The following is a 22,261-nucleotide window of genomic DNA, read 5'->3' on the forward strand; positions in this document are numbered from 1 at the left end:
GATGCGGCCCATACCCCTCTCCCCAGCTGGGCTGGCACCTGGTGCACCTATAGCAGACTTGTGGATCACTGCCTGGCCCTTCCAGGATGACAACATCTCCACCAAGCACAACTGAGTCAGTGGCTGCAACCTAGCTTTCATGTGGTGCTTTCTACAACAGGAGCTCTGTGCCATGCAGCTGAAGATCAGCAAGTGGAGGGATTTGATGCCAACCTGGCACCACCACTGCCAGGGGACCCAGGGGCCTGGGCTGAGGCTTTCTGGGCCTGAACTAGGAGCATGGAAGGGGGTTCATGGCCAAGGGTTGCTGGGCTGAACTAGGAGCACAGGAAGGGGTTTGTGGCTGAAGCTTGCAGGGACTTGACTCAGGGTATGAGAAGGATCCGTGTCAATAGCCCACCACTGTGGGTAGGATGAGCCTGTAAAGCCCAAGAGGCAGGCAGTCATCAGCTATGTGTGAGGGTTAATCCAAGGCCAGCTGCCTGTCTCGGGAGGCGCGCAGGCTGTGTGACTTGAACCTCCTGGATTGCTATCTCACCTCTCGGTGCCTCTGCTCACTGGGCCTTTGCTGGGATCCTGTGCTGTCTAACAGTGACCACATGACTGACTGGCCTTTCGTTCTGGTTCAGGTCATCATGAAGGTAAAGAGTTTTATCATTTCCTCAAGGTCATCACTGAAAGGAGGCTCCTTGTTCTGGGGCAGCGGGCAGAAGGAGCACCAGGCTGGGCTACCGGAAGGCTGCGTTTGACATCAGCCACTTTGCAGAGGTGCCGGTCTGTGTCATTGCAAACCCTGAGTTCCAGAGAGTGGACACTGGTGCATTCTCACCATAGCCTCAAGAGCTGCTGCTACAGCTGGAGAAAACCATGGCTGCCACTGTAGACCTCAGTACCCTTGGAGGATGGCTACCAGGGTGAACCTTCCTGCCCGAGACTCTCCACCTGCCCCCATGGCCTGGTAAGTGCTCCTATGAAACAAGAAGAGCTTCTTCCTAGATACCTGACATGGTTCTGCCAGCCCAGGGCTGTTTTCTGAGTGTCCCAGGTGTGGGTCATCAGGGAGCATAGGGCCCTACTTGCTGTGAGGGTGCCTGGGGTTGGGAGTGTTGGGCTTAGCTTACAATTAAGCTTCCTGTTAATACACCCGGGAAGGGTGCCCCAAGTGCCATCTGGGAGTCCTCTGGCTCCTGGCTTCAGCCTGGTCCCAAGCCAGGAACCAGGAGCCAGAAGCCTCTTCTGGGTCTCCTGCACAGATGCAGGGTTCTAAGGCCACATACAGGGAACTGGATGGTAAGTGGGGCCTCCGGGATACAAGCTAAGCCGGTGCCCATATGGGATTCCAGCACATGCAAGGTGAAATCTTTAAGCACTAGGCTATCACGCCAGGTGTAACCATTTGGTATTTTCAAAAGCAAAGATTTCATACCTGCTACAGAAACAACTAATGGTAATAACAAATCACTGTGCCATGGGCCACGTTATGTGTGCATACGTGTTTGTTGTTAGCTTTGCCAACTACCCAAGAAAGAAGAACCAATCAAGTACAAACAGACCTTCATTATGAGAAATCTGTTGCTGGGCCTTACCCCTTGCGGCAGAGGAACAAACGGGAGAAGAGGACCGCAAGTGGGACAGACAAGCTGGGTAGTGGAGACAAGGTTTCATACCCCTTCTGACGTGGGTGCTGGCATTGGCCCTCCTTGGGCCCTGGTAGGGCAAGGAATGTTGGCCTTTGTCCATCATTGGCCCATATGTGGCTTGGCTGCCTTCGGGATGTGCCAGATCTCTGGCTGAGGTCACTGTGGTGTCCACCCACTTCCTGTAACTGCAGTAACCATCATGTGTGTCTTTCAAATTTGAAAGAGAGAGGGAGCATCAAAGAGAGAATGGGAAGGGGATTTGGGGAGGAGGGGAAAGGAAAACCCAAAGCCTATGGAACTAAAATAAACATGTAAATAAATAGATAAAGACATAAATAAGAATGGGATCTTTCAATTTCTGATTCACTTCTCAGATGGCTTCAATAAGCAGAGCTGGGCCAGGTAGAAGGCAGGAACCAGGAACTCCATCATGGTTTCCCACATGGGAGAAGGCCCAAGGATCTGGATCAGTCCTCATTGCCTCCTCACATATGTTAGCAGGGAGCTGGATTGGAAATGGAACAGCCAAGACTAGAACTGACACTGTGGTAAAATAGGCAGCTAGTTCAGGGTCACGAGCTTGGGAGTCATTCCCCTACCACCTAGGTGTTCCCTCTCGCCCACCTGTGACTCTGACCTGTCACCTGAGAGGGGTGGTATTGCATTGTTGTGTAACCACTCCCCTCACAAGCCGCTATAAAGGCCCACGATAGGAAGGTGCTCACCATCTTGGTCTTGTGCTTCTGTTGGTCTGGCACTCTGACTCTTGGCCTCCCCAGTACCTGTGAGGTCAGGTATGTCTGTATTCCTCATCCTCTGTTTACTGTTTGGGTGGGACAATGAAAATAGCAATGAAGTACCTCCAGGTTATTCGTTGCATGTCTCTTAAGATAACTTATATTATTGGGGAAGCTGGGACATGGGTCTTCAGCGTAATGAATGGACTTGAGGGTAATGACCATTTGTTCCTCTTGGGGTTATGATTGATTGGATTGCCATGTGGACTTGTGACTTGCTATTTCTGGTGGGCCCTGTTATCACCAACTTGGTTAATAAAGACTCCTTAATAAACTTAGACATATCTGGCATGATCTCGCTCACACCCAGCAACAGCACACTGATTTGAAATGCTGTTTGCAAAGATGATGATTTAAATGGTTATGCCAAGCCCGTCTCCATACTGTCTTTTCTGTGATGCTACTTTATTATTTATTTATTTGCAATTATGGCAGAATCCTCTGAGGTGTTTCCTTTATTTTACAAACCAAGACTTAGAAATATTTCTAGAAAACAACTGTTTTTCCCTATGTGATACACATGGTAAATAAAAGAGATTTCACACCAGCTAATTAATATATGAACTTTGATCATTCACAGAGAAACTTGAGGGGAAATATTGCTTCTGGCAGAGAAACACTTTATACTATTTTTTAATCACTTTATACTATTTTTTTATCACTTTATACTATTTCTTCTGTTTGGTACTCAGGGGACAAAGGTCAATGTTGACGATAATAAACAAAAGTAGATGACCACTTTTGTGTCCCCACAAAATGTCTCTGTTGAAGCCCTCATAGCATTTTCCTTCACTGCCGTGTGAAGGCACAGAAGGTGGCGATCTGCAAGCCAGGAAAAGGCTAGATCAGCAATATTCCCTAATGTTAGACTGTGAAAGTAAAAGAGGCCTCATTCCTTTATGAATTTACCCAGCCCTAAGTATTTCCCAGAGAAGTAGAGAGTGAGTTGAAATATATGGATATAAAATTGTATTCCAGTTTGGGTCAATTGTAAAACTGAATTAAAAACAAAGTCCTTGGGGGTTTCCCAGATCACATGTGATTTGATAATTACCTATTTTTAAAAATTAAAAGGGACTTAAATATAAGAAGTCAATATGGCAGACTGTCAGTTATGGCATGAGCCTTGGAACCTTGCATCATAACAGCAAGTTGCCTTGGCTACGGTGGAGTTCCTGGTGCTGCCTGATTTGGCTTCAAATCTCACCAGGCGCACAGGCTGTGTCGTTTTCTGTGTCGAGGATTAACGAAAAAAAAGCTGTTCTTATCAACCAGAAAGCAGCTCAAGCTTTAGAAGGTCATTCAGATCTGCGCTACACAAGGTAATCTCTTCATGTGTGGTTTGAGATCATCCAAATAGATCAGCACCCCCAGAAGGTGTTCTGACTTGCCTCCCCTAAAACATAGGAACTAATCCATGCCTTCAGTATTGGTTTCATAAAAAGCTACTGGTGTTGTTCAGAAGTAGTGCTGCCAAGACAAGACAACAGACTATGTTCTCAGAAGACATGCGGCCTGTGCTCTGGGAAAAATATGTTTCTGTGTCTCTGAAAATCCCTGCCCTATTCAAAAGAGTTTAATATTTTCTTCATTATATTTGTGTTTTCCTAGTGTAGTCACAGAGACCTCTTGGAATATGGTGGAAGTACAACCAAATTATAGAAAGAATGGTCTGGTCTTTGTACACATTTTAATGTACCCAGTATTTTATGTTCTTTAGCCCTTTTTTTGATAAATTTGAATGACAAGATGGGACTTACTTTACCGTAACTTTGCATTACATTCATTTTCATACTAACAAAACCAACCTGTAATTACTTATTTACAAGTAAATTAGTTTAAGATATTGGGAAATACAATATGACTTTTCCTAAGTGAGTCAGACACTTTTCTTAAATGACATGTCTGATACTGTTCATTTCAATGAAATGGCAGCAAATATTTGTGGAGAACTTTATAGTTTAAGAATGCTTTTGCAAAGTACACTTTGTTTTGTGATAATCTCAAAAATACACATGAGTTTTTGTTTATATTATGTATTTTATTATAAATGCCATCATTGACATTCACATGGGCATTCATAATTCTCTCAGTGATAATTCGACGTGCATTGTGTATGTAAGCTGATTTATATGCTGCTGAAGGTTGCTTCAACCACAGTCTTTTGTGGCTCTTGGGTCTACCCTCTGGGCAACTGGTCCTGGCTTTTGTGCTTTGGGCTGTGTTCTGTGTCAGCCTTACTTTCTCAGGAACAGTAGAATGTGTTTGCAGAGGATTTGTTTTATCAGCCTGTGTCTGTGTGCACTCACATGCAGTGGGCCCCCATGCCATCAACCTTTCCTGAAATACTTTCCCAAACTGTCAAGCTCAATGCGTCTTGGGCTTGCTGTAGGTTCGCCTGGGAAGTTAGGGCAACCATTGTAGCACTAGTGACTGCTTCTCTTCCTAAGTGTGTTGGATGGCAGTGGTAGGAAGAACTCCCCTCAAGTGAATACCCTACATCCCACACCCAAACCCCTGCCATCTGTGAATCAGCTAGAAAACAGAATATACTGTGAAGACATATTCCAACCCTAACAAAGATGATCCTAAATGGGCCCAACACTGTCACGTAAATGTCATTTGCATAAGTCAAGGGAACTGGCACAGAACACAGCCAGCTTCTAGGAACAGGTATCACCCCTCAGGTAACAACCAGAGAGGAGAGAAAAAGCGCTTCAACCTTAGCTTCCTGAATTCAGTCTAGAAATTTTTTTCTGAAGCAAATCTTAAGGGACATTTAAAGAAACCTATATCTTAGAAATGCTTACAGAAAATATTGCTCAACATATTTAAATCCATGTAATCCAAGGTTGTATATGTTTTGTCTGCCTCTATTTTTATTAAAAGGTTTATTTATTTGAAAGGCAGAACTAGAGATAAGGAGCAACAGGAAGAATCTTTCTCTGGCAGTTCATTGCACAAATGTGCAATGGCTGGCGGTGGGCTGGTCCAAGGCCAAAAGCCAGAAGTGTCTTCCAGGTCTGTTCTGTGGGAGCAGGAGTAAAAGTGCTTTTTTTCTCAGGTGCATGAGCAAGGAGCTGAATAAAAGGTGGAGTATCCATGACTCAAACTGGTGCCCATGTGGGGTGCTGGCGCTGAAGGCAGGAGTCTTGCCCACTACACATAATACCAGCCTTCCCAGTCTGTCGCGATCTCTCTCAAAAACACTATGTATTAATTGTGTGTTTTCTGATATTTATTCAGCTTCCTAAATAAAGTAAGAAATATGTACAATATAGGCAATAAATAAATGAATGGTTCTCTCAAAAAGTAGCATTTAGATTGTGGTCCATAACACATATTCAGCATTCAGAAAGACTGTATCACTATCGGCTCCCTTTTATTACGTTTGTTCAGGACCCTCCTTAGTCTGGCTGTGCTCAGGACACGCTTATGGTCCTCTGTGCTGTGTACTCTTGGGGAATAGATGTGAATGTCCTGTGTTTGCCCCTGGAGCAGGTAGAACCTCCTTAGGCTGGCTGTGCTCAGGACACACTTTGAAGAGTCCAATCTTAAGGTCCTCTGTGCTGTGCACCGATGGGGAATAGATGTGAACGGCCTGTGTTTGACCCTGTAGCAGATAGAACAAGAAGTCTTCACGGGAGCATAGCTTCTCCTATAATATTTCAGAAACAAACTAACACTGATTATTGCTTGACTTTCTGAAAATAAGAACAACTTTAATATTAAGCGTGTAATGTCGCCCAACTACCTGCAGATGATCAACTACATAGTGGACAGACTGGAGGAAAGGATTAACACCTCTGACAAGACGTTGCTCTTCTTGGGCGGGCCTGCAATGAAATGTATGGCCACCTTCCAGTAAGTACTAATCCAGTCTGTACGTGGATAAGCTGTGGAAGGGCATAGTTGCTTGCAGTGTCTAGGACAGAGAGAAGGTTTCTCCCAGACTACTTTGAAAGGGAAACATTGGCCCTAGTCATGTAACAAGGCGATGACTGACATTTTGACTCCAACAAGAACTCATTGAACATGTCTTAATTCTGAATCTGTATGAAAAAATAAACATTGTGGCTCTTATTCACAAATGGTATTCTTGTCTCTGGGCCAACATATTCATCCACATGTAAGTAATCTTTAGAGTAATTTAGTTAGAATCCTGCTACTTGTTACATTTGAATAGAACAGGAAGCTATAAAAGTCCTCTGTAAATTAACACCTTTTTCAGCTTGTGGAGAGTGAGGCTTCCAGCAGCTAAATGACTTTCCCAGGATCTCATAGCTTGCATCCCATGGTCATGATTCAGTGCTGACTTTCTACACCAGCTTCTCTTTAATGTACGACGCACTTCCCATCACTGTGATATTGCTGCACAGATGGAATCCTTCCAGAGACCAGAAATGAGGAAGGCAGTACTTGAGCCACTGCCTTCTGGTGTGTTTATACGTGCGCTGATAGTTGTAATGTAGTGTGGGCATTTCATGCAGTTCATTTTTTCTCCTGTTCTCTGGTTGTAGTTACTCAGGAATAAGAAGATGTGGTTATTCAGGAATAATAAAACTTTCACCAATGGTGTTTTGCCATTATATACATTTTTCATTTTTATGTTGTGATTAAAATGTAAACTTCTGAAAACGCTTTCCAACAATTGCCCTTGTAAGAATAAATGTGTTATGAGACCATTCGCTCCTAGCTGCTGACCAGCCTCCTGCTGGCTCCCACCTGAGTGCAGAGGACTCCTCTGTGCTGGTCATGCTCTGCTCTTCATGTGAAGACTGGTTATGAGTGTGCTCAGGGGACAGATGTTTGCTTTTCTGTTCTTTTATGTGCATTTCTCTGGTATGCATACTGTATTTCAGTAACAAGCTCTAAAATGGCCTTGAAGAGTGAAGTCATTCTAAAATAAAGTCCCCTAATCTCCATGCATGTTTTGTTTATCATTAAGGAAGCTCTAGATGACATTTTCATCTTTTTCTCCTTTCTAGACTATCAGCTGGAAGTCACAGTACTCTCCAGTTTTCGTATATGGAAGTCACTCTACTGAGTGCCAAGGAAACTGCTCCGCTCATAACCTGAGAGGGGCCAGGGCCTGCAACCCATGTAGGAGTATTTTATAGAGTGTGTCTGCTGCTCAAACTGCTCATCATGTGGGCCATGTTTCTAGCCCGTGTCTTCATTTCTTGCAATGTTTCCAACTCATACTTTAATCTTGATGAGTCCATCTATATGATAAGATTTGAAAATATCAGCTGCATAGGTTAATATGAAATGAGTTATTAATTACATGATCTACTTCGTGCTGTTGAATTTGATTAGGAACATCGACATATCCCAAGAGGAGGATCATGCCAGAAACATTCTCCTTCATGTCTTTGCTGTAGACATCAACAACCACGCATCAGTAAGTGAACTTCCAGTTCTACCTGGAGTTGTTGGTTGGGTTAATCATATTTCCAAGCTGGCCAGTAAAGCTTTCTTTTAGATATGTTCAGGCAAAGCAACATTGTCTGTTATTTCCACTTTCCCTAACTAATGCATGGTTTATTTTTAAACATCTTTTTACTTTCAAAGAAGTAAATCTCTGTGAAGTTTTTTACTTGTCCAAAATGAAAAGAAAGAGGATGTTGAAAAAATACATATATCCTTACAATATTCTTCCTTTTTTTGAAGATTGATTTATTTTTATTGGAAAGGCAGATATACAGAGAGGAAGATCTTGTGTTGATGGTTCTCTCCCCAAGCGGCCGCAACGGCTGGAGCTGAGCCAATCCGAAGGAAGAAGCCAGGAGCTTTTCCGGGTCTCCCACTCGGGTGCAGGGTCCCAAACCTTTGGGCCATCCTCAACTGCTTTCCCAGGCCACAAGCAGGGAGCTGGATGGGAAGCGGGGCTGCCGGGATTAGAACCAGCGCCCAAATGGGATCCCGGCAGATGCAAGGTGAGGACTTTAGCCACTATGCTATTGTGGCAGGCCCTACAATAATTTTCTATCTCCTGTTTTCTGTATGCCATGCAAACCTGCTGATTTAAAAACCAAAGAAAGTATAAAATGATTATGAACATTTTTAAAAGTTTCTTTTTAAATTTTGTAAAACAATATTGGTAGAGTTTTAAAAGTCTATGTAAGGACTTTCAGACATCCATCAAAAAGGTGAGCATTTTCAATGAACCCTAAAGCCTACTGTTTGCACCTTCCAAAATATTTTATGTTAATGAACTCTTTTTATTCCTAATTTTTGAGATGCAAGTCCTATAAATGTGAAAGTCTGCTTATGTTTCTTCATATTTCTTTAAGCTTTTATTTTCTCAAACCATGCAGACCTCTTTACAGATTACTCTGATGTTATGAAACTGACAGGCACAGAACAACTTCTTAGACACTTATTCTCTATCTTTTTTGAAAACACTGCTGTGGTTCTGGCATGGTAGCTAAAGTTTTCTCCTTGCAAGCAACAGGATCCCATAAGGGTGCCAGTTAATGTTCCATCTGCTCCACTTCCCATCCAGCACCCTGTTTGTGGACTGGGAAAGCAGTAGAGAATGGGCCAAAGCCGTGGGACCCTGCACCCACATAGGAGACCTGGAAGAAGTTCCTGGCTCTTCTGCTGATTCAGATCAGCTCAGCTCCAGCCGTTGTGGCCACTTAGGGAGTGATTCAGCAGACGGATCTTCCTTCCTCTCTGTCTCTCCTCCTCTCTGTATATCTGACTTTCCAATAAAAATAAATAAATCTTTAAAAAAAGAAAAGTCGCTGCTTGCAGCTCAGCTAGGTCAGCACATACCTTCTCAAGCCTCTTCATCCCTTTCAGGTGATTTTGATGAATTTTCTCCCTATTTTTGTGGAGTTGTCTTTCTGGATGTGAAGGGCAGAGGGAACTACTTGCTTCTTCACTGGCAGCTATGGAAATGCAAGTTAAATTTTGAAGTGTTTTGTCCTGATTTCTACACTCATTGTTCCATACATTGCCACGCTGAAAATCTGAGTGTGATGCCTGACTCGGAAAAGGTTTTCTCTATGTTGTCGTTTAACAATGAGAGTGCCTGTGATGGGCAGTTATTACGATTTGACTTAAAGTGAGTGTACGTTCTGTAACTAAAGAAGCCCATATTGCAGAAATGTAGCTCAGCGAGGCAGGGAATGACGCAGCTCCGTCTGAGTCATCCCTCATGTTGGTGAGGACCAACCCTGTAGCACTGAATGCGCAGCCTTGTCAGTCATTCTCCTTCTTGCTAGAACTTATCCATGAGCACCACAACTGCTTTATTTTAAAAGACACACACTTGACTGAAGACATTTTCAGCTTTATATGACATAAAGGAATGAAAGTGAATTAAGGATCAGTGTCTTCTATGTGGTTTATTGTTAGTCAAAAAGAAACTTTACCTTTAGAATTAATAATAACTTGACATTGAATAGATCATATGATTTACAATTCAATTAAAACAACTTTGATCTTTTTTTACAGTTTCAAGTTGTGGTAGTAATCAGTCTACATGCAGTAAATGATCTTATCAAAGTATCACTATCAATACTCGGAATATGTGTAAGTTACCTGCCAGTCATCTTGGGTTTAAAAATTATTCTTAAGATTAATGTTTTCACCTAGTTATGAATACATGAAATGAATATGATTTTACTGTATTCTTCCCTATATAGGACAACTATTGTAGCTATCATCAAAAGTTGTCCCCCATATCAGAAAGATATTTAGAAACTTAAAGCAGCAGAGAATATTCATCTGTATGTGGGCATCACTCTCACATTCACATTTTAAATGTCACATGAGTGAAATTCATAGCATAAGGAACTGGAAACATAATGTTGGAGTGCAGTTCTAGAGCAATAACATCCTTGACAAGTGTAAGACCCTGAAAATATGAAAGGCATATAACAAATTCACATAGCAAGTAGCTCCTGAATTCATTGTTAAGTAGCTCGTATCCTGCGATCACATGCCGCCCTCTCCTGATTCCTTCATGCAAAGTCACACGAGCAAAGTCATTTTGACAATATGCCTCTGAACATACACTGTATTAACTCAAACAAGCATCTTCCATTTGATGACTCAAGTGTCTTCCTAAGAAATAGCAGTTTTCAAAAAAAAAAAAAAAGCTCACATTAAGCTTTTGAGAAGTAAGCAGGCATTTTAGTTACAGTGGAAAGCAATGCACAACACTTCCAGCGTAAGTGAACATAGAGGTTAGCGTAGGACTCTTCTCCGGATAGGAAAGTGTATCCCTCAGTCTTCTCCCTTTGTGTTAAACAGTGAAATAAATGAGAAATAATGTTACAAAAACTTTTTCTCAGTGGATACATGTAGTTGAAGCCAGAAGTCCCCACTTCCAGATTTATTGAGGGTGTGTGCCTCTGTATGTATGAATGCTACTTGATTCAGACTTTTCTAAAGTCTAAAAGTATAAAATGTAATCATACAAAGTATAAATGCTTATTGTTTCTCCTTAAATAGTGTGATTTAGAGCAAATTATCACCAGACCCCATCAGCTTGGACTAAGTTACTGATTACCTGTAAAATCAGCTTCATACAAGAGGAAAATATTCTGCTGATTTTCAACATTATTCAGCTTTTATTTGCAGTCAGAATAGACCCCTAAGTCATTTCTGCAAGTGAAATCAGTGTAAAATGGCAGGCCCACTTCCATAGAGGTGACGGTTGGGATGACTGTGAGGCAAAAGGGATTACATTGAATATTCCTACACTTTGTTTGTAATTTCTCCAATTCATTGTTTGTTACACAAAGTAATGTGGGTCTTAATCTCTTTGGATTTCCTGCAGACGACCCAAGGAGGTGCATGTGTGACCACTCTCTGTGATCAGGGAGTTGGTGCTGTTGCTGATGTACAAGAGAATAAAGGATTGCCTGCAGTTCAGAGGTGATGATGTGATAATTACTCTAAGCATGTCTGAAATGCACAACCAACCATTGTCTTAAAGAGCTATTATCTGCTCGGATAGAGCTTTATCTGGTAAAGAATGACCAATGTGAAATGGTTTTTTATGTGGTCGTAAAGGTGGAGGCCAGTTTCAGTATAGGTGCAAGATTGTCACTGTCATTTACCTATTTTCTCCTAGAATTGCAAATACATAGTCCTTCACCATTGACCACACATTCAAAATAGTCAATTGGTTATTGAGGAAACCTACTGGATAAAGAGATGCTACTAAATAAAATTACCCAATGCTCCATATTAACATTGCAAATAAGAAAGTTAAACACAAAAGGTCCATCTATGGTTAGGTAATTGAATTCGATGACTTTTTGCATTCATGGTTGTTCAAAATAATTGTATTAGATAAATAAGTGCTTGCAATGAAGGTTGCCAAAATTAAAATATAGTGTTGGAGTTATAACAAAACTGAGAGGTTGTGTGTTTAAGACACATTGCCCTATTTCCATTGGGTTGTAATAATGGTATTTAAATGTCTTGTTGTCTTTATCTGTATATACAGCTTCCTTATCAAATGACTTGCTTTAAGACTGAAATTTCTGTCTGTAGGCTCTCAAAACACCTTCCAAAAATCAGCTATGCTGTTTTGTGGTACCTGTTGAGGTCCCTACCCGTGATGTTTCAACACTTCTCATTTAATCCAAAGACAACTTTGAAGTCACTGTTGTGTGTTATTCCAAGCATGCTTTCTCGTCAGCAACCCACTTTCAAGATACCAACACTGGAAGAGAATCAGAAGGTAGTGGGACGCTCTATTTTGTAACCTGAGGAGCAGAATACTCTTTGGGACGTGAGATTCAGGGATATAAATTCTAATGGGCAAATTTATAGAGTAAAAATTCAATATGTAATATATAATAATACATATATATAACCATCTATGGGTGGTCTAGGCCATTTATTCAACTATGACAGTGATGGGAATGTAGATTTGTGAGCAGAGTAGCAGTGCAGTGTTTCTCCTTTCTCGTCCAGGAGACAATTCACTGATCTGACTAAACCACACAGACAAGTAGAGAATGTCACAAGCAGGAACCTGCAAGCCGAGGGGCAATTCTGGCTCTCAGCCCTGAGCTGAGGGAAATGGGAACATGGTTTCCACACTAAGATTTTCTCTGCTGAACTGTTGGTAATTGAGTCTCCTGAGGTTGTAATTGACCCTGCCTGGCTGGGATAAGCACATGCAGCTCCGCACACAGTGTGTTCTCCGCCAGCGGTGGCTCATTCAGAGAAACGCTTACCTGCCCTTTCATCTCTGCTGCTGCAATATGAAAATCAGCCCCCCCCCCCCCCCCCCAATACAGACAGAGCTCTTTCCCAAAGCCCGCCCTCCCCATTGAGATGTAAAGCTTGGAGTAAGTACAAATGTGTTGTGAGAGACTGCAGCTAAACCAATAAACTTTTTGAGCTTACTGGTTTCTTGCCAAATTTCCCACCCAGAGTCTAAGATGCTTCACAAGGTCTTATCTAGTGGATTATTTGTAAAACTTAGAGAGCAAGGTAGATATTTACTCCAAACTTCCTGTATGTTAACTGAAAATTAACTGAAGATTATCCTAGCTTTACTGATGGAATTAGTGATACAAAAATGGTATTAATAGAACTGGGTCACAAAGCGTATGAGTCTTCTGTTCAGAAGTATTTTGGTATCAGTTACAAAATATTCTCTCAAGTATAATTATTTCTCTTGCAAGTAATATTTTTCAGTCAAGTAGGAAGTTTTTCATAATTCTGATTTTTGTGTTCTTTATAATTTGAATATTTATTGATGACATAGTATAGAACTATACCAAATGAAAAAAAAAAGGCAACTCTGTTTTCCTGTGTGTCACAGATTTCTGTTATACATTGTCTGATGAAAAATTGCCTGTGGGTACGTAGAGATGACACCACTGTATTCTGGACGGAGCACCCCCAGGTGTTTCCCAGCAGCTTTGGAGCGAGCCTCAATTTCAACATCTCTGAGGAGAGTGCCATACATCTTGACAACAGCTTGGGTGAGAGTTCCTTGGACTGGGATCCCAGGGAGAACATGCCAGGGCCTCAGTGAAACGGTTCTGGTTTTAGTGAGGAACCAATGACAAAGTTTGCAAGAGGTCATAGGAGCTGCTTATCCAGTGCCCTGGGGCACAGAGGACAAGGCTGCAGGGCCCATGTCTCTTTCTGTTACAAAACCACCAAGAGGAGCTTCTCATTATCTTGGGACCAAAGAAAATGTATGACAGATTTTTTGATTTAACATAATGATTGATGAAAACTGTAACTCCATCTAAGACATCATATGATAATACTTCAAGTAAAAACATGGTTTTAGTAAATTTAATTTGACCTTCTATGTCTAAGGGTACCATGCAGATTTCTATGGAGACGTAGAATTAAAGCATCATTTGGTTTCAGTGCTAACAAATTTAAATACAGCCTTTCTTTATTATAGGCATTTTCTATATAGTGTGGAAAACTGCTTTTATGTCACTGTAAAGGCATACTTTTCACTTCATTCTTCATGAGCTTATGAATTGCTGTTAGATGTACTAAATGTGCTCTACTGTAATGCATTTGAAAGGCTCACAACGTTGCCTGTCTTGTGTATCTGCCACTTCATACTCTGCAGCATCTGAGGTAGCAGTTGTCCAGTGCCCACAGGGGCAGTTAGGGAAGGATGACCTCATGGGAAAATGAGGCACTTAGTTTGAAGTCTTATAAATTCTGCAGCACACCCAAGCCTGTACCACCATTTACCAGTCGTGTTACTTTTGGCAAGTATTCTATGTCACTGTCAGTTGTATACCACATACTTGGAAAACTGGAATGTATGCTGTTTTGGGATGATGTAGAGCAATATTTGTAAAAACAGATTTATTTAACAAAAGCATACATAGGGCTGAAAGAAGGTCTGGTGAGCCTAGAAACAAATTATTATCCAAAGGCAAGAAATTAGGTCCTAGGAGCCAACCGTCCATTTTTAGGAGTGGCTACTTCAGGACATGGATGATGAGTCCCTTCCTGGTTTTTTTTTTATTCTCACATTTTTATGATGTTAAGTTCATTGCTTTCATTGCATTGATGTTAGCTTCATTGCTTTTTTTTTAAAGGTCTCCATTCATTTAGAAGATGAGTCTGAGATCTGAGAGTATTTGCATTAAAACAACCACAAACACCTCTTTTTTTCTTTTTTAAATTTAATTTTTGATGAGGTGTACATAGTTGAGAAAGATGCATGCCCATGTGAACCACTGATTAGGGTAGCATAGGGGAAAGTGGATTAGACCATGGTTTCCAATTTTCTTTTCCTTTTTCTATATCTGGAGCAAGTGGCGAGAGAAGGGGCAAAACTGCACCGAGCCTCCTAACTGCATCAGTACCTGGGGATGGGGGACTGTTGGGGTTCAATGAATTTGAGTGAGACTCCAAGACGGGTGAAATGATTTTAATTTCTAGTCTGGGGGCAACCTCTTGCCATATGCAAGAAGTGCCTCGGCTGAAATACATGTGGGATTTTTATAGTAAGTATCAGAGAATCAAAAGCTACATGACAGCAAGTACATGATAAGGAGCTTACAATGACACAAAACAGAAAGCATGTATAGGTTTGGGGTTTCCTGATCATATCACTTCAATGTAGACAGTAATAAAACAGCATGCCTCGAAAGTAGCTGTCTTTCCGGTAAATCTAAAAACTCCAAGATTCTCCTTATCTCCTGTCTGCTTCCTGGTGTCTCAGGAAACAGGAGCTTTTTTTTTTTTTTCATAACAGGATGCAGGTGTCTCTTTGGAGATTCCAGACTTCTAGGAGTAGTCACCTTTACAATTAACCCTTTCAGGGGATGGCTACTTGATGTCACCCCAGGGTCCCCGATGTGGAACGTGGCTGCAAGGGTACTGCTCAAGTGGTTTTGATAGTTCTGAAAAGCTGTTGATTTTGTTGATACAAGGATGAGGAAATCCTTCCAAGGTTCATTTGCTGACAATCCAGTTTACAGTCTCCATTCACCTAGATACTTGCTATCAATGCTTAGCTGGGACAGTTGTCCCTTTTTCTGCCTTTCATCCTCTGCTATGGTATTAGATGTCCTCTGCAGGCCCCCGTGGTTTGCCATATCCCCTATGTGCATGTAGGCGTGCTGTCCACTGCACAGGCTTCAGCAGTTTTGGAGGCTCAGTTCTGATTCATTCATTCCATGGTCAGACCACAAATCCTACGATTCTCCCCATGGTTGGAGTTTTGAGTTCAGCGGCTCCTTTTGGGGTGTCTCCAAAGAAACCTCACCAGAGGTGAGCCCAGACCTGACTGCTGTGTGTAGTGTGGGATCCATCTCAGTTTGTCACCCACATTGCTGCGTCAGTTATGCCTCAAGCCGCATCTCTTACTCAAACCAATGGATGCTGCAGCCCAACCCATCCTGCCCATCACACACTCAGCCCTCAAGAACATCAGTGGGAATTGCAACCCAGTCATAGTGACTGCCAGTAACCCCCACTAGGCCCGCCCCGCCCTAGTTCCTGCACATCCTGGTATGTGCAGCAGACTGGTCCGATCTGTCCTGCATCCCATTTGGCTTTTCTACACACCAATAGGTGCTTCAACCTAGCTTAGCCCAACTGACTCTCCCTGTCTAGCCCACACTCATGCTGCTGCGTGCCATTGCCTGTCCAGTCGGGTCCATCCCTAGCCCTGGTTCAAATGCTCCCTGGTGGGAGCTGCAGTCCATCAGAGTGGTGCCCACAATTTTGCCTACTAGGCCCACTCCCAGCCCTGGATCTTGCACTTACCAGGTGGCTCTACAGTCTAGCTTGACAGGAGTTGCTGTCATTCCTAGCACTTCCCAGCTGATGCTGCAGCAGAGCCCAACCAGCCCACACTTATCCTGGCCCATGCCTGCACCCCTGGATGTGGTCATTTAGCCCAGCCTGGCTCTCCCTCTAACCCAGCTCACATGCAAGCCAAGGAGTGTTGTAGCCCTGCCCGGCCTGGTCGGCCTCAGGTCCCAGTTCTCATACTCACCAGAGGGAGCAGTGGCCCAGCGGGGAAGTGCACCCTAACCCCAGGTTATTGTTGAATAGATATCTTGCCCATGAACCGAACTACAGCTAACACCAGGTTACTCACACATCAGCAAATGAATCACCTGCTGATGCCATACAGCAAGGTATGCATAACTCTGAAAAATGTACCTGCAGTAAGAATTGAAGCTAAATCCCTCAAGCTCTAGGTTTAGTTCCAGTTCCTGAACACAGGGAAGAACACACAGCACACCCGAGTGCTGTGAACAGCCTTGCAGCCCTTTCTAACCATTTAAAGACACATGAAGTAATCTGGACATGGGGAAATGTGGTGCTAAGAACAGAGCTCTGCATCTAACCAATCTCACTTCTTTATCAGAACCTCACATGAAACTGACTCAAAAGCAGCAGCCGGCTAAAACATGGCTATTTCAGCATGTATTAGGAAAAAGCCACAATGAGATGGCATCAGCCGTTGCCCTGCGCACATCCCAGCAAAAACCACTTTTTGGATCTCTTTTGCAAGACGTGTGTGAGAATGATGAGCTGCCACAAGCAATTCTGGTAAGCCTCACTTTGACCGTCTACGGCTCAACATTGCTGAGAGTACTTGATGGGGTGAGTGTTCCTCATCCATGCATAAGCTCATTTAGAAATATTGAGAGCTCTCCCCGCTCTGGTGACATCTTTTTTTCTGACTCCATGTTGAATAGTAGCCTGACTTAGATATGGATGATGTGTTATGTAATATTATTTTATTTTTTACCCACAGGAGATGCTCTTCATGATTGATCAAAAGGGTCCTGCCACAAAGACCATCTTCAGTCAGTGTGCCAACTGGGAAGACTGTCAAGCCCTAAAGGAGAAGTTAAACTCTAGAGAGCAGGTCAACTGGGAAACCACATGCCCTATTTTGGTAGCAACCGTCTTGAAGGTAGGAAAATTATTGGCACCACATGCTTGTGTATCACTTTCACCAAAATTGCTCCAGGCCATTAATAGACCTATAGAATTAAGATGCTTTAAAACATGACACAAAGTGCCTATTGAGTGCAAGCGCTCTTAAGGCTATTCAGCACCGTAAATTTGAAAATGGTGTTTAGATTATAGAGGCTCTGGTCTCCTTCTTTCACCTCAGTGCTCTGTATGAAAAAGTATTATTTATAAAATAATGTCAACACATACCCTTCTCCATAAAGATATATGACCTCAAACAGTGGCTTCCATTTATGACTTTCATTTTGTTTTAAAGATTTATTTATTTTCATTGCAAGTGACCATAATGGCCAGAGCTGAGTTGATCTGAAGCCAGGAGCCAGGAGCGTCTTCCATGTTTCCCACTTGGGTGCAGGGTCCCAAGGCTTTGGGCCATCCTCTACTGCTTTCTCAGGCCAAAGCAGGGAGCTGGATGAGAAGTGGAACAGCCAGGAAGTGAACTGGCATCCATATGGGATCCTGGCACACACAAGGCAAGGATTTAGCTACTAGGCCATCAGGCTGGACCCGCTCAAAACACTTCACTCTAGGCCTGGATAATAAAATGTCAATTAATTAGGAAATTATGCTAGATTAGAAACGCTGTTTCGTCAGTACCACGTTGACTTTTTTCCCAACGAATCATCTATTTGCCCAGTGAGTACAGAATTAACATTTTTTTTTTGCTTGGGCTGTTTCTGATTCATTCATGCATTCCACCAATATCTCAAAATCATGGGATTCAGAAAAAAAGTAGAAAGAACAAGATGTTACCTCATGTGAATTTGGTCCATTATCCAAAGGGAACCACGGGAGGAGCCAGAGGTTTAGGACTTGCCCAGACATGCAGACTATTGCATGATATACACGGTGAATGTGTCCCTGCTGTGGTGGTTATGCCATACCAACAACATACCGAGTATCATTTACTAGTTGCAACAAAGATTGCAAAGAAAACCTCATAGGCAAGTATAGGAAATTTGGTAACACATGAAAGGAAATTTTTGCTTAAAAGTAAAAAAAAAAAAATTTAAAAATGTGAGAAGACTGAATTTAGGGTGAGAATTTCCTTCTAGGAGCACACAGCTGATGACAAGCAAGGCTGTGCCCTTACGTCTATGTGTGAGAATATGGGAGTCTTGTGTGATTCAGAACCATCCATACTAACAAGTAATACTGCAATGTCAAAATAAACAGGTTAAATATGGGTGCTAAAATTAAGTCAGAAATAATAGGGTAGAGGAGACATCATCAGATATTGTTACTTTGTACTAATTCCCTCAACTGTACAGGAAAGGGAAGGTCAGATAATGACACTGACTTCCAGTGTTGTTGCTACAAAAACTAGTTTTTATGCTGTGCTTTTCATCAGGGAAAAATACAACCCCTGTTTCCATAAGCTAAAAGCAGTAGACTCATAGCCAAGCTCTGTGTAGCTCATGGTTTGTTAGCTCTGAAGTACTTGATAACTAAGTTCCTTCATTGGAAAGTTTTCTTGAAGTGTAGCCAGCCAATGCACGCTTCATGAGAATAATACATTTTTTTTTTAATCTATAAAAGGATTTGCTTCAAAACATACCTGGAAGTATACTTACAGCCAACTTGTATGAAGACTTCATTGGAGTTCTGGAGGAAGGGAATGAGGAGGCCAAGATAGCCATAATTAAGAGGTAAAAATATGATATTTCCCTCATCATTATGCCACGAAAGCACAACCAAGATTCTCCTTAAATTATATTAGCCTGAAATGTCTTTCCAGCCACTCAGATCACCACCAGCGTCAATGTGTTCGTTAGTCACACTTGTGGAGAACAGTTAACAAGAAATGAAATCCTTGCCACTGTCATTCAGTTCTCGTTCTCCTTTCTCTCCTACCATTGTCCTTGTACGCCTTTGTACACCTCCTGAATGTAGGACCTTGAGACAGAAGTGAATCCATTGCTTCCTGCTAGATGCTAGAAGATAAATCAACTCACAATGTTTGTGTAACATCTGCAAAGAGTCAGTGAACCAGAGGATTCTGCAGGTGGACAGGAATTAAAGTCAATGAAGCATTTTCCTAGGCATTCGTATCAAGCTCTAGTCACTTAGGAGATGAGTAACCTTTGATCTGTTGCCATGCTGCTTTGTTCTTGTGCTAGTGACTTGCAAATAAAAGAATTTACTTTATTCAATTTCTGTTTTCACTTAGTAAGGGTTATAGTTTGTCACAGTCTGAAATGCTAGGGTGCTTCAAGTATGTTTCTGTTAATTTTGATTTGAAAACTATTTGTTCAGCTGTAGATTTTTCAAAGAAAACCACACAAACTATTTTTTTAGAAGATTTATGTATGTATTGGAAAGTTAGATATACAGAGAGGAGGAGAGACAGAGAGGAAGATCTTCCATCTGATGATTCACTCCCCAAGTGAGCGCAATGGGCCGATGCTATGCCGATCCGAAGCCAGGAGCCAGGAACTTCTTCCGGGTCTCCCACACCGGGTGCAGGGTCCCAAAGCTTTGGGCCATCCTCAACTGCTTTCCCAGGCCACAAGCAGGGAGCTGGATGGGAAGTGGAGCTGCTGGGATTAGAACCGGTGCCCATATGGGATCCTGGTGCCTTCAAGGCGAGGACTTTAGCCGCTAGGCCACGCCGCAGGGCCCCACACAAAATATTTTGAAGATATATTGGTAACTCTGGTATTTTCACTAAATTTTATCAACTGTGTAGAAATTAGAATGTTCCTATGTATGAGTAAAATTTACTGAGCTAATAATTCATATTTTAAGTGTGCCTTTTTTCTGTGTTCAGACTTTTCCAACAACTGCCAAAACCAAATGTTTGTCTCCTGCAATCCATCTTTTGCTGTATACACAAGATTTCACAAACTTCACCTTCAAAGGAGATGACAAGTTCTAACTTGGTGTGGTGTATTACCCCAAGTCTTTTATGGCCATCAGTGGCCAGCATCTCAGATAAAGGAACAGAATGGAAGAGAAAGGTGGTGTGGTGTCTCTTTTTATTCACTGTAGCATACTAAAATTTAATCCTGAAATTTAGCATGTTAGTTCTGAGAAAATTTTTGTCAAATATGCATTATGTTTTTCTCTGAGGATGCAGTTATACATCCTTTGGCAAAATTATGAATGAGAAGAGATTTCAAGGTAGGACATTGGGAGGAATGATTCATTCAGTTCCCATCACAAACTCTAACACCATATCTAACACCCTAGAGAGGAAAGAGTGACGTGTCTCATAGGTATAATGAATTTGGACCTTGGACACAACGAAATTTCAGCTTGAGTCTCACAGGGCATTTAACAAGGTTTTCTAATAGAAGTGATTTCAATAATTATAATACCAGAGGAGCTAGCTGAAGGACGGAGCAAAGCTGTCCTGGACAATATGGATACATGCTGTGATCTTCCTGGGCTAATTGTAGTTCAGAGAGATAACAGGGCGTACTTCATCCCAGCAATTGGCGTGTGAGATTCGGGAGCAACAGAATGCCAGATAAGACCCCACTCTTTCCCCAAGCAAATCCCCAAATCAAGGCTGACGTGATACATGGAAACACACAGGTTTTTAGACATTTCTGTCTCCAGTGTCCTACTTTCATGTCAAGAGATGTAGATATTCTTTGTACCCCCAAGTTGGCAACACTTTACACACAAAGCTTATTTCCCTAAGGTCTCTATTGAGTTCTTTACAAATTTTAAAATAAGAATGCACGTCTTCTCCCCAAATATCCTACAGCTATTCATCGACAATAAGAATATCTTTAAACATACTACTATTTAAATGAAAATGTTAACAACCAAATTAAGGAACAAATGATAATGCATTTGACTAAAATTGTTTAAAAACATATCCAGATACCCAGATACTGACGTTATTTCTTATGAAAATTTTAATCTTGTACTTTGTGACAACTGAATTTTCCCTAGTAAATCTTACATTTCTGTTGGATTCAAGTTTCAGATCTGCAGTGTGATTCATAAGGATGCTCAATGCTAAAATCCATCACCCCCTTTGCCCTTTCTGTTATAGGTTGCTCTTGTACAATTTGTGCTTGATCACTGCTTCAGGATTTTTGGAAACCACCTAACTGCAACCAATCAAGAGAATGCAAAACGTGGGGACAACTACCGTGGAGTTTCTGGTACCATGACTCATTTAGCTGAATTTGATGATGAACAGATGGAAATACGGTTAACATAGAAGATCTTTAATCATGCCCTTGAAGTCCAGGGCTTGTCGCAGAGACAGAAATCCTGGGCCCTGGAGGGCATATGTTTCACTTTCCTGGCAATAGGTTTCAAACTTATGTCATTGAGATAATAGAAATGTAAAGAGATACCCTTGATTCCAGAAGCATTAAGGAAGGATTATTGTATAATACAAGAAGTGGGACCTTTCCCACCTAAGTTTAAGGAATGATTGCTTTTGGACTTATTTCAAAAAGTGCCTATATGAATTGTGTTTAAAACATTCATTTACATTTTTAATCATTTGAGTAAGTGAGGGGACTGGTATCGTGGTACAGTGCGTCTAAGCTGCTGCTGTGACACCAACGTCTCAGTTCCAGCTTCAGTTCCTAGCTAATCAGGTTGCAGTCCAGCTTTCTGCTAATATATCGGCAGAAGATTATGTAGATACTTTAGCCCCTGTCTCTCATGTAGGAAGTCAAGATAGAGTTCCTGGTTCTGGATTTGCATTGGTCCCACCCTAAATATTGCAGCCACTAATGCAATGAACCTGTTGATGCAAAATATTTCAATCCGTCTCTTTCTGTCTCTGCCTTTTACATAAATAAGTAAATAATCATGAGAAAAGCCAGTGAGAAGCACACACTGGGCCGCTGATCTCATCTGCTTGTTTATCCCAAATCGACTGTC

At 41.9% G+C, this 22,261-nt stretch overlaps 1 protein-coding gene across 1 annotated transcript; it reads left to right on the forward strand.

Annotated features, from left to right (window-relative positions):
* The first annotated feature begins 5,429 nt into the window (after window positions 1–5,429).
* Window positions 5,430–21,574, forward strand: LOC121146090. The gene is made up of 10 exons (XM_040965375.1): window positions 5,430–6,301; window positions 7,757–7,841; window positions 9,905–9,982; window positions 11,235–11,332; window positions 11,957–12,146; window positions 13,242–13,404; window positions 16,788–16,972; window positions 17,181–17,342; window positions 18,944–19,053; window positions 21,414–21,574. The coding sequence occupies exons 1-10, from the start codon at window positions 6,177–6,179 to the stop codon at window positions 21,469–21,471; spliced, it is 1,254 nt and encodes a 417-aa protein (XP_040821309.1). The 5' UTR covers window positions 5,430–6,176; the 3' UTR covers window positions 21,472–21,574.
* Window positions 21,575–22,261: the final 687 nt, after the last annotated feature.

This window comes from Ochotona curzoniae, unplaced genomic scaffold, assembly GCF_017591425.1.
Source record: "Ochotona curzoniae isolate NIBS_2020 unplaced genomic scaffold, NIBS_Ocur_1.0 scaffold_3890, whole genome shotgun sequence".
Lineage (NCBI taxonomy): Eukaryota > Metazoa > Chordata > Mammalia > Lagomorpha > Ochotonidae > Ochotona > Ochotona curzoniae.